The following is a 13,108-nucleotide window of genomic DNA, read 5'->3' on the forward strand; positions in this document are numbered from 1 at the left end:
AAAATACTTTTACAGTGCTATAAGAACATTATAATGCATTATAAACATTTATTATGCATTGTAATGTTCTTTTAGTTATATGTGTGAATAGAAAGTGTTCTTATTGATAACTCTTACTTGACGAGACCGTTTCACCACCTTTCTCTTGCGTTCCTCGTCACTCTTAATTGAAGCGGAAAAGCTTTTTATGCTCTGAGTGGATGCTGCTCAGAAAAACAAACATTAGAAATGTATACCAATAATACACTAAAGTCATAACAATAAAGCTCTTAGTGTTTCATCTCATCTATATTTAGTCTCAAGTTTCAACTGCTGAGTTATTGTTTCCCTTTCAGCATAGAGTGCACTGACGTTTTCTATTAGCTCGGGATACTCTAGCCTCCTATTTTCCACACCACCTGCCTTGCCACACACACACACACACACACACACACACACACACACACACACACACACACACACACACACATTTTAGTGTTATTACTCTGCTCTGTATTGTGCTGGACCTGAGCCAAGGTCTCAATCCAATCTATACACATTTGTGACAGCCTTTTTACAGTCACATGGTTTGTATTGTAATCTCTGCAAACCAGTGCTGGGTTGTTTTGGGAGACAACCCCTCCCCACTCCCCACCCCCCACCCCCACCCCCCCCCTTACACTTCACTAAAGACAGCTGAGGTGTATCCACTTAAGCGCTGTAATTGCAGATCATTTGAGATAAACATGAAATAGAAACGAGGACTAAACTGTCTTGTATACCAATATCTATTGATTTGAGTTTTCCAGCCACCAATTTTCCCTTACATGCACAAGCTCAGGCTTATTCATGAACAAGTGCACTTGCCTGATTGCTGTGCACAGGAAATCACAAGGTACTCTGACTCTGTATTTTTCCTGCATTTTTCATTTTTGTAAGTTTTAGCCTGTGCTCTGTTTTTCCCCCCTTGCCAGCAATAAGTCCCTTCCTGTCACCCAAATTACCTACAAAGCAACATTTTGTAATACTTTGTTTTGTCAGCAAGGAGGATTTTCCGTCTGCGTTGTGGTTTCTAGCAACACAGCAACAGACCAAACCTTTGTGCTGGTCCTCGGTTGTAAGCAGTTTTCGACGTCTCCAGCCCTGGCAAGTCCCAGTGGGCCACGCAGTGGAAAAATGGCTACTGAGAGCCTCAGCAGAACACCTGCCCCCAGCCTGACCTGTTGTTAGTGGATTCAATCCCAAGAGAATGACAGGCTAGTTACAAGAAATGCTCCAATGCTATTTTTTATCTCTCTCTCTCCCACTCCATGTGGCATACCCGACATGCAGCCGGGACATGTATTTGGTTGTTTTTTTCCTTCTTTCTTTGCAGATAATAGACAAATTCATAACCATGCCTGCGCTCTGTGTCTTGGAGGAGAAGTGTTCTGCCACCGGCTGTCAGATCTTTTCCGCTGCCTCTATCTGTTTACAAATTTGTGTAAGGTTCATTCAGCTTTCCCCTCAGAGGACTACAGCCAAACCAAACAGATGATGCCAAACTGCTTCACTTCACTGAAGTCAGGTTTTCCAGTTGAGTTCACATTGTCAACATCACCATCAACAAACTGCTCCTCGGCATGTACATCTTTTAGAAATGCTTCCTCTGAGAGCACCCCAAATAAACACAACTCCCTCAACTTATTTTTCCCCCCATCCTTGTCTCATGCAAATTGAACTTCTCACCCATCGTCATGCGAACAATGTGTAATACAGTGGAGGGGAAATTCTCTCATCATGTGATTTCTCATTATGCACCTCCTTTGTTTCTTATTTTGCATCTGAAAAACCACACAACTCTTGCCTGTCTGCCTGTCTGCAGCCCTGTCTCTGGCAACCAGGAAGACAATCACCATTCAAGGGCAAAACATTCACACAAAAAAAAAATCCAGCTGTGAATTATCCTTGCAGCATTCAGTGTTGTGGTTATCACAAGTGGAAATGTCATAGTTTTGAGCAGGTCTGATAGGAGCAGGACAGGCTGGGGAGGCAGAGGAGGGATACAAGGTGCCATCAGACCTGTCAGACCTATCCTCTCCTCCCTGAGGGCTCTTCTGTAGACCGGCAGATATTTCTTGCTGCTTATGGTAGAAAAGAGAGCAGGGCACTCGACCTGAGAGTACACCATCATGAAAACATGTTTCCATACAATATATGCACTTTGTGTCGCTGTGTGTTTATGGTTTTTTTATTATTATATGGAAATGTGTGACCCTGGTAAGTGTCTGTGGGTGTCAAGGTTAACATATGTTTGACCTTATGTGTATGTAAATGGATTCTTTGGGCTGTATGTATGTAGAGATGTTACCAACATGTTCTGCTCAGTCTTTATTTTTAATGTGCTGTTTATTTTATCTCTGTTGTTTGAGGGCTTTAGACGATGATAGAGGGGATTACAGGGATACATAAAATACATAAAATGTTGACATAAAAGAGAGCAGCCCACATGTTGTAGAGCACCTGTGGTTTGTGTCTACTGTTTTTGTATCTAACCAACTTTAAATGCTGAATATGCAAAATGCATTTGATTTGCATTGAAAATGTTATAAGATGTTTAAAGAGAAAATAATATTTCGGGGAAGTCCTTTTCTTGTGGAGGTATCCTTTTTTAAAAAAAGTATAAGTGTATTATTTCAGTGATTGATTTTTGAAGTATTCAAAAAGTATTCTTCAATTACTTTTTTGTTTGTAATGCAATGGATTTCATAACGAATTACAAAACTTGCCATGTAACTTGTTCATGCAGTAAAAGTTGCACTTACCATCAAATTAAAGTAATAACAGTTGAAGTTATTTTAAAGATAATTTACAATTTCAACCCATCCATTCGCCATGAATAACTAAAGGTTTTAATATGATTTTTAACTGTTTTTTAAGAATTATTTTTACTTTTTTTTTTTTTACAGTAAATTTAAAGTTTAACTGTAAGAAACTGAAATTTGCCTTAATTTTAAATTCAACCTTTTTTTCTTTTTTCTTTCTTTTTTTTAAAACATAAATTTCACTAATTTAACATTCAGTGCCTTTAGGCAGTTGAATATTACTGGGAGGAAATTTATAATGTCCCATTATATTAATTTACAGATTTCAATATCTATCAATATAAGTAAAAGTAATATACCTTTATCATGGTATTTGATTAATTAATTAATGTACAACAAAATACCTGTGCCTCAGCCTGGAATACTGAGTGACTGCAGGAGATGCACCTTCCCTTTACTGTCATTGTCTTTCAGCTCCATCACTCATCATGATCCTGTTTGTTTTCTTGTGAACCTGCAGATACAAAACAATCATTTTCCCAAACAGTAGGTTACATTGCAACTTTCATATTTCAGCAATAAAAAAAGTGCGCTTCTATACAGTGTGCTTCATGTTTGTCTCTTCACCTGTACCTGCCCGGAATTCAATCAGATTTTGCAGGAAGAGACAACTGAAATAATTGAATTACACCTTATAGATAATTAAGTTAATATCTCATATGAAGGTAACCAATGTCTTCTCAGAAACACGAGAGACAGATGACAGCCACAGTGGGGACCAGAAGGACTGACACACCTCACGTTTCTTTGTCTTACACGCACACACACACACACACACACACACACACACACACACACACAGAGGGAGGGAGAGAGAGAGAGAGAGAGAGAGAGAGAGCGAGAGTTTGCCCCACATCTTTGTTGCTATAACTACCCCCTGTTTCGACAGGCAATGATGAAGCCGTCTGCCGGCGACAAACCACGGACCCACTACTACTGACGCTCCTCACATAGTTTTTCCTTCTTTGAAACGTTTCCCTCCACTGTAGGAGAAGATGATCTCCAGTCTGCCGTCAGGACAAATCCACGGAAAAACTACACCCGGAGTCTAAATAAGCATCTTTTTTCCCCCGTTTTTTGGATTTGAAACTTCACAGGAAACTAAATTTACAGGTAAGTTTGTATACATCCATTTATTTCCGTAGTTAGTTTCTGTTTAATTCTCATAGAGAATCTTGGGAAATAATTAGTGAGTATATTGTAGCTGCAGCCGGTTATACTCGTGGATTTATCCTTTTTTTGATTGCATTAACTTTTTCATAAGAGCCTAACGAGGCTTTCTTTAAAAAAATGATTCAAAAGTTGCAAAAATGTGCATGTTTTGCTTTCGCTAATATATATATATATATATATATATATATATATATATATTTTAAAAAGCTGTTATCCGGGTGTCACTGCCTCCCGATCCGTGCTGTTGACCTGCTTCCCCTCCAGGTTAATGTCATTTATAGTCCAAATGAGATTTCCTCGGAAATGTTGTCACTTAAATGCAGGTTAACGTTAGAAAAATCAAGATGTGACACCGGAGATGAACTCAGACTCAGAGCACAGCGAGACTCGGGTTTTTTTCTATTTAAAACGATGTCATTTACTTTAGCAAATAGGCAGGGATGTATCAAAAATAACACTGAATTGGAAAGTGCAATCATCAGCTGTAACCATAGTGCCATCTGTATTTGCTTTGGGAGTCACTCTCTCATTCCCATTTATAATTATTCAGCAGATGATTATTTTTTTTCTTAATTGGGGATTTGCATGCATCTGCATTCAGTATGTTAATAACAGAGCGGTTAATGAGTGGTGAACTAAATCCTCACACTGGAGCACTTAATGGACATAACAGGTCTGTCTGTCTGTCACTTTCAGGTAAATCAATCAAATCTAGGCCATTGTTATTATGTATATGCTGTATGTGCAGGAGGATAGAGACACAATGATACTATTATAAAGAACAGGTAAAAAAGCAGGGCTGTCTTTTAATCAGATTTAAAGAGTGTATTGTGATTTATATCTTGGAACAAGAACAATAAAGCTTTCACAGCTCACCATAAAATGCACCTGATTGGATTGTCTGGACAAACTGAAATGACACACTTTACAGACCCACATACTGTAGATTAAAATAAAGTGAGTCAGACGAGGCTAAGCAGCTCTTAGATATCCTAACACACTTAACACATGTAATTTATTCTCCAGTGGTTTTGCCCACAGGATGCTCAGTCTAGCCAGATTGCTTTTTTTCTTCTTAACTTTTGCCTCCTCGCTGCAGGAGCTCCGAGCACATGCTAAAACCCAGACCACTGCTGCCTTATTTATTTATTTTTTGTCCCTAGCTCTGTCACTTATCGACACGGTGGGACAGAGGCAGGATTGATGTTCTTGCCGTTAATAGTGTAGCAGGCAATAGTTGGGCTATCGATCCCACCCCCATATCCTCCATCCAGGGCACTCTATCTCCACCCATGGAATATGATTAAGGAGCCATGGCATCACGGGAAAATAAATAGAAGGATAAATGAGATGAGCATGTATTGATGAGTGTAATGTGATGCTTTTCTTCTTCTTCTGAATTGGAGAAACACAAAAGATGGCAGGAGGAAGGACTCCAGATAAGCATCTGTAATGATTTATGTGTTTTTAATGCAGAAATACAAGAGTTGTCACTCTTAGCCCTTTATTGCATGAATTACTTTGACATAATACAAATGTTTTAATGTTTCTTTTTATTACTTATCACTTTCTTATTGAAAAGGAATACACCAAAGTGAACAAACATATAATTTGGGTGGGATATCGCAATTCCCTCAGTTTTCAAAAGGTGCACGTTTTATTCCAGATTACATGGTACAGTTAAAAATGTCTCAATCTAAATAAAAACCTAAAAAAAGAATCAAACTGTTGATCCCCAAACAGTCAGTTCACTTCCATAGTGCATATAGTTGCCATTAATGCCTAACAACTTAATTAGACCATTTTATAAAAAACTTATTCCATCTAAACTTGTTTTAATCATAAAAATTAAAAGTTAACTTACTACAGATATCATTTAAATATTTATCTTGAAGAAATTTTGCCTAAATATGGAACAATGAGTCAGCTTTAGGAGCCCTTTCATCATGACCTTCTCAGTGTCACGTGTCCATGGAAAAAGGCAGTGCAGACAGGATTTTCTGATCATGTATGTGATCAATTATGAGTCATATAAAGCCACTTCCATGCATTGTACGTGGTAGGTTACTGGAATAACCTTTCAGGCACCCTTGGTGATTTTCACTGTTCGCACATGCACTACATCCAGGAACATTTCCATCTCATGTCATGGCAATGCAGAGAGTTTTCATCTTGGGATTTCTGTCTCATTATGTCAAGCTCACATAAAATATCTGTCATTTTATCTCACAATACAATAGCATCTCTAACTATTCCAGACAGCTGCCTATCATTTTCACCCTCTGTGCAGACAGAGAGGATGTCTCTTTTTTATTTTTTAAACTGTCCACCATCCATCTATTCTTGGAAGAAAAGTGCTTGTTTGAAGACAAAGATTCACACAAGAAAGCTGAATACTAAACCATAATCAAGTCACGGATTCAGTTGAGTTTGTGATTGGTTTGCTTGTTCCATGTAAATGTATCCTCATCAGACTAAGCCTTTACATGCTTGTCTCTATAATGTTTCTGCTTCCATAAACAACATGACCACACCGCCATTTTACCTGAAATGTTACAAGGTCTTGAGGTAAGAAACTGGCGGTGCACATTTCCCTGAAAATGGATCCTTGCTAATATTCACATATCACCTGATGCAGGAAATGTCCCTGAACATTTCAGGAGTAGACTGCAAGTGTGAAAGGGGCTCAGTGTAGAGTGCAGTGAAAACATGTCTTTTATATTACTGCCTTCTAGAAAAATTGAGATAAAGTAATTGTTGTCATGTGGCAACACCTTGTAACACAGGGTTAAATGACTCACCGCTGTGAAAAACAAGGGTTGTTTTTTCTTTTGCACAGAAACGGTTGTCCTCTGACATGTTTTGGTACGTTTGTGTAACAGTGTCTCTCCATGCAGGAGCGTATTTATCAGGTAAACCAGCTTAAGCTTATTTCATTGTCTATCTCTTTACCCACTGACCTTTTTCTCCTCCTCCTCCTCCTGCTCCTCAACAAGATAATCTCTCCTGTCAGGCTCTGACTGTATATGAGTGACAGAGATGGAGAGAGTCATCTTTTCCAGACTGACCCTTTTTTCTCTCATTTTCTCAGATCCTCCTGGTGCGACCGTGTGTGTGAGATTGGGACCTGGTGTGTGTCAGGGGGCTATGGTGAGGCGATGTGCACAGGCTGGTGTGAGGAGAGATGTACCAGCGTCAGTGGAAAAAGACGGAGAGGTGAGGGAGTGGATCTTCATTCATGGCTGCGCGTCTTGCTCTTGTTCTCGGCTCTGTGGGGCCAAGTGTCCCCACAGTGCCCGGACAGCTGCCACTGCTCCTGGGACACGGCCACAGTGCTGTGCTCAGACGCCGGGCTGCGGGAGATCCCAGAGGGCATCCCACCGGAAACCGTCTCCCTCCACCTGGAACGCAACTACATCCGGAACATTCCAGAGAGTGCCTTCAGCGACCTGCTCCACCTGCGGGACCTGTACCTGTCCCACAACCGAATCGACTCGCTCGCCTCAGGGGCCCTGCGGCATCTGGGCCCCGAGCTGCGCCTGCTGGACCTCTCGCACAACCAGCTGAGGCAGGCCAGCAGGGAGGAGTTCGGCTCCACGCGCGCCAAGATGCGCCTCTACCACAACCCATGGCACTGTGACTGCACCCTCCAGGAGCTGATGGAGACTGTGAACCTGGAGCCCGAGACGGTGAACGGGATCGTGTGTGAGAGCTCGGTGCGGGGCGTGGGCGAGGGCAGCAGGTGGGAGGACCCGGGGTCTCAGGGCGAGCACGCAGGTCAACCGCTGGTCAAACTGTTGGATTCTGGGGTGAATTTCTGCAGCCTGCAGAGGAAAACCACTGACGTAGCCATGCTGGTGACAATGTTCGTATGGTTCTTCATGGTCATTGTGTACGTAGTGTACTACGTGAGGCAGAACCAAGCAGAGGCCCGCAGGCATTTGGAGTACCTGAAGAGTTTGCCCAGCCCACGCAAGACCCCCACAGAGACAGATACTCTGAGCACTGGCTTCTAAACTCCTGCTCAGCTGTAAATGAAATGGAAATAATAAGCAAAGGGCATTTTTATGGAGAATGACTGATGAACTTCAAGATGCTGTGTGGAGCTACTGGAAGATTCTGATCCAAAGGAGAAGAACCTTTTACAGCTGTGTTTTGTGATTGTGATATTTCTTTATATTTATTACAACTGAGCCCCCTTACCACGATTTTAAAGAAATATTTCTTTACCTCTTGTTTCATGATTTAATGAAAAATATTTGATATACTCAGCAGGAGAGGAAAGCATGAAATAAGAGTGTGGAAAAAGGAAAGAAAATTCTTTGAACTTCATAACCTTCTGTCTCCCTCTGTACTCCCTCTTTCCCTTTCTTTTCTTCTCCCACCATGCCCCATACTGTGGTCTTTTATCTTTCATTAAGAGCTAATTAGGAGTCTTTGAACAAGTGACCCTTAATGAACACTTGAAAGCCACTAATCAGCAGCAGTGTGTGTATCAGGTAGAAAGGAGAGTGCAAACTCAAATGTGTGTCCTCAACTAATTGCCTGTGTCATTTCTGTGTTTTTTGCGTATGTGGAGTTTCCATACACTGTTACGGGCCATTTTTTACTTTGATATCGATGATTTTGCACAGATGCTATTTAAGGCTCTCCAAATACAGGACCACAAAGCCACAGTGGTTTCTGTGCCATTGCAACTGCTGATCTAAATTTACTCCCGCCATCAGAGCTCGAGGTGAACTGTTTTGTCTCTGAGCTGCGGCAATCAGCTCTAAAATATCTGGACAGCTTAGTGTACACACAGTGTGTCACTGATTTGTACAAAGAAGTTTCAGCCAGATTTAGAAATGGATGGTTGTCATAAATTAGATTAGTGTAGCCATTTATCCTGAGAGAAGCTGTTAGTATAGCTTTAATTAATCTCTTGAGTCCTGCTTTTCAGTCCTCTCTGCACTGATTGCTGTGTACAAATCGTTCTGTCTCCCATTTTCCACATAGGCTTTGCCATAATTGATTTTTTTTCCCAAGCCACTGGAAAAATAAGCAAAACACTTTGATAATAAATGGAATAATTTTCTCAGCTGGTACATTTATCGCCTGCAATGTTAAGCTTAATGCCATTTCTGGTGTGTATACTGCCCTGAATACGGAACAAAACCTGACTGGATTAACAGCCAACATTTTTAATTTCACTTGAGTTCATATTCACTGAGGCAATATGTGGAGCATTATTCTCTGAGGGCAGGCTGCATTGTGTGGTTAATGTATGAGTGCTTTTCATTCTTTGCTGCAACATAATGACGCTAAAAGGCCTCTTTTAACTTTATAGTGAGCAGCATTTAATTTTTGTTTAGGACAGTGGTTCCCAACAAGAGCTTGTGTATTCAGTCTTACCCCATTTGCACCAACTTAGGTTTGGTTCTTAATGTAGCTCTTTTCAGGAGCACTCTTGGTGCTATACATTCCGCATTCCCACCTGTTTTGAGCAGTGCCACTGTAATAAAGGATGTATCATCAATGGATGGCGTTGCTCATTACACAACTGACGTAAATAGTAGTTTCAAGACGGTAATTGGAATTGATTTTTGCATATACAAGCATGGAACAGACATTGTTAATAAGAAGACATAGAATAAGACGTGACTCTCTTTCCAACCTGTTAAATATGGCACGCCCACTTCAGATCAAGGAAAAAACTGCATCCTCTGAATAAACATCTATTAAGTTAGGAATGAGTACTTGTAAAAAGCTACTCATTGGATAGCAACTCTTTCATCAATTTGCTAGGAAAAGTTAGTGATGTACTGCTGGTCCCTAAATTACCTTTCTGCCATCAAAACTTTGAGCAACCCTGCTTTAAATGATACAATCAATATTAGGTTGAGCAGATATTGTCTCAAACAGCCATTTCTTTGATTCAGAAGAAGCCATTACTTTTCTTTAAGGGATCACAAGCCACATAAGTTGGGAACCACTGGAGAATATTTGTACCCATGTTAGCAATTTGGCTCTTCGGAAGACAGTCTCGGCCAGTCAGGCAACAACTATTGGATGAATTCATGGATGGCACCTATTCAGTCCAGTTTAAACAATGACAGCACATCTTTTGGGCTCAAGGATAGTTTCACAAACATAAAACCTCCAGTGAGAAAAAAAAACATAATAGAAAGAGTCTTAATTGACCTTGTTTGTGTCTACAGATTTACAGACTTTTACCATTGTGGTCTGTGTGGCTGCAGGGGCCACTGGGCTAAATTGTCTGCAAGGCTAAGCAGCGCCGCCTTATCCATTTCTATAAAACATGCAACAATGAATTAACTTTGATGAACTTTGGTACAAATGCTCCTAATTAATTTTAAAACCTTTGGTGAACCTTCAATTTTTCCTCTAGCTCAACTTTCATCAACTGCACCTTGTGTTTAGTAATGATAAGCAAATGTTAGCATGTTCACACACAAACGAAGATGGTCATATTAAACATTATACCTGCAAAACATCAGCATGTTAGCATCATTGTGAGCATGTTAGCATGCACACGTTAGCATTTAGCTCAAAATGCCACTGTGCCTCAGTGCAGCCTCACAGAGACAACATAAAGTGTACAGTTAAGTGTTCATACCGTGACAAAACATTAACTGTGCCCCATTTTATTGACCAGTTGGGTTGGAGACGTGGTCAGAGCTGAGGCTAAACACCTAGAATAGACAACTTTCTGTGTATCTACTGTAAAGTGCTAATTAAATGTGGTGTGTGATTTGTAATTTACAGAGAAAGACTGATTTAAGTTTTGGTTGTTGTTCATGATGAAGAAATACTGTGAATTAGAGCTAGAATCAGTTGAGTAGAATGATATTGTTATAACTTGTCCATAATAAAACCTGTTTTTTGGTTGGAAGACCACAAGCTAAAAGACTGGAATAAGAAGTTTGATATTTGTTCTGTCTGTGGATAAACTTGTGAAGCACTATTGTTGTAACTTTACATACTCAGAATATTTCCTGAATGTTACTTGTCTGTCACAAATCATAACAACTAATGTTTGTGTGTCAAAGTTCACTTTTCCCAAATTAATTTCAATCTTGAACCCACTTTGCCTCGCTAAAGTTACAATGACACTCAAGAACCAAGCATGCCCTCTGTTTGTCGATTTTTTCTGTCAGGATTTTTTCAAATTTTATTGGTGATGTGTTTCTGTCCCATTGATTTGTTTTCACTTGTTTGTATGCCAATAATTATTCAAACAAGGATAAAGTCATAGATCTGAAAACCATTACATTAATTAATATATCAAAAAGTGATTTTAGGAGGAACAAAAACAACATATATATATATATATATATATGAAAAAATAAAAGAAACATTGCTCTACTTTGTTCATAGAAATGCTTCTATATTTTATTGCTACTGTAGAATGAAAAGAAGATAAAGAGAGTTATAGAAAGACATAATCAATTCACAGAATGAGCTGATCATGGTTAGCAGTGTTTCCTATTTCTACTCTGCCATGCGTTAAAACTAAAGAAAATGATTGAAAAACATGATATGAACTGTACCATCTCCACCTTCAACTTTTTCTTTTTTCCCCCGCAAATGACAAATGACCATCAACAAAATCAAAATGACCAGGCATTCATTCATCTCTCCACTGCCTTTTTTTCTTGGAATCTGAGGTGTTTCTCCCCCTGGAAAATATATCTGGACATCACCACAAAAACAGTGTGGTGGGAAGCAGCAGGGCACAGTGAAATGTTAAGGACTGGACTTTTTTTTTTTTTTTAATACAGGCACTTCCTCGGGGAAGAGTCGAACCCACTGCCCCAGATATTTCAACACAGGGGAGAACAAAACAGGATATAAATAAAAAGCAACTTCAGCCTGTTACTTGGTTTTGTCTTTTATTTCCAATTTACATTAATTAAAACGTAACAAAAACAAGTCATGATCATAATAATAATATAATAATGCTATTATTATTAATAATAATACTATTATTAATAATAAAAAAATATACACAACCTCACACAAACGAGCCCTCTGCGCTGGCTGTAGGACTGGAGCAACAAAGACAAACACACCCCGAATCTCTTCAACTGTGTGTGAGTGTGTGTGTGTGAGAGAGAGTGTGTAAGCCGAGGCAGAGGGCACGCGCTGTGTGAGGGGACTGATGGGAGGAAGTAGAGAGGGGTGGGAGTCAAAGGTCACAGCAAATTGGGGAGGGGGGGCAGCAGACTGGGCTCTCATGACCAAGCTTCTACTGGTCATTTTGATATTAAAATAAAGTTTTTTTTATACAAAGCTTCAGGGGGAGAAGGCCTCAGTTTGATTTTTTTTTTAGTGTGAGGTAGCTTTAAAATATCAAAACAAAACAAAAAAGAAAATTAAATTCAGTATTATACTCCAAATTGGGCATGCCGTGGTCGCATAAAGTGGGCACATTTGTTTACATTTGGTGGCCGAAGCAGGAGGCGGGGCGAAGCAGGGACATTTATCACCCTGAAATCCAAAATCCCAGGATGAAATGCTCTCTCTGAGAAACTGTATACACAGTATATGTATACACATACATATATACAGGTCACTACATATGAGTATCTGGTTGTAAAAAATACAGACTGTTTTACAACAATAGCACCATTGACTTTTATTATAATACACAGTAATTTTTTGATACACACTGTGGTGGTAGAAATAGGAACACCTGCACTTTCTGTGCAGCTAGATTTTTGGTTTCAAAGAGATATGTATGCTTTAGTGGGTATGGTACAGGAGTGATGGGGTGATTGGAAAGAGGAGGAAGTAGTAGTAGAGGAAGTTGGTGGATATGGTTATTTTTTTAAATATGTGTAAGTGGGCTTTTTATTATTACTTAGCAACAAACTCAGTCCTACCACACCTGGGACCCAAACCTAAACAATAAATAAATAACACCAACACATTTTTCTCTCTCTAGTTCCCCGGTATGTTCCCGTATTCTCCTCATACTTCCTCCATCTTGTTCATGGGGTGGGGGGCAGGTGGTGGTGGTGGTGGTGGTGTGTGTGTGGGGCTGCTGTTCACCCAGGGTGAAGTGGGGAGGGGGGGGGGGTTTTGGG

At 39.9% G+C, this 13,108-nt stretch overlaps 1 protein-coding gene across 1 annotated transcript; it reads left to right on the forward strand.

Moving 5' to 3' along the window:
• The first annotated feature begins 3,698 nt into the window (after positions 1-3,698).
• LOC131968942 (leucine-rich repeat-containing protein 3-like) lies at positions 3,699-9,453 on the forward strand. Its single transcript, XM_059330018.1, has 2 exons — positions 3,699-3,956; positions 7,108-9,453. The coding sequence occupies exon 2, from the start codon at positions 7,175-7,177 to the stop codon at positions 8,030-8,032; it is 858 nt and encodes a 285-aa protein (XP_059186001.1). The 5' UTR covers positions 3,699-3,956; positions 7,108-7,174; the 3' UTR covers positions 8,033-9,453.
• The last annotated feature ends 3,655 nt before the right edge of the window (positions 9,454-13,108 follow it).

The sequence above is a fragment of the Centropristis striata genome, chromosome 3, assembly GCF_030273125.1.
Source record: "Centropristis striata isolate RG_2023a ecotype Rhode Island chromosome 3, C.striata_1.0, whole genome shotgun sequence".
NCBI classification, from domain to species: Eukaryota; Metazoa; Chordata; class Actinopteri; order Perciformes; family Serranidae; genus Centropristis; species Centropristis striata.

Bases quoted from the DNA above. Each gene is read 5' to 3' on its own strand.
- LOC131968942 (XM_059330018.1), top strand. From the start codon at position 7,175: ATGTGCACAGGCTGGTGTGAGGAGAGATGTACCAGCGTCAGTGGAAAA.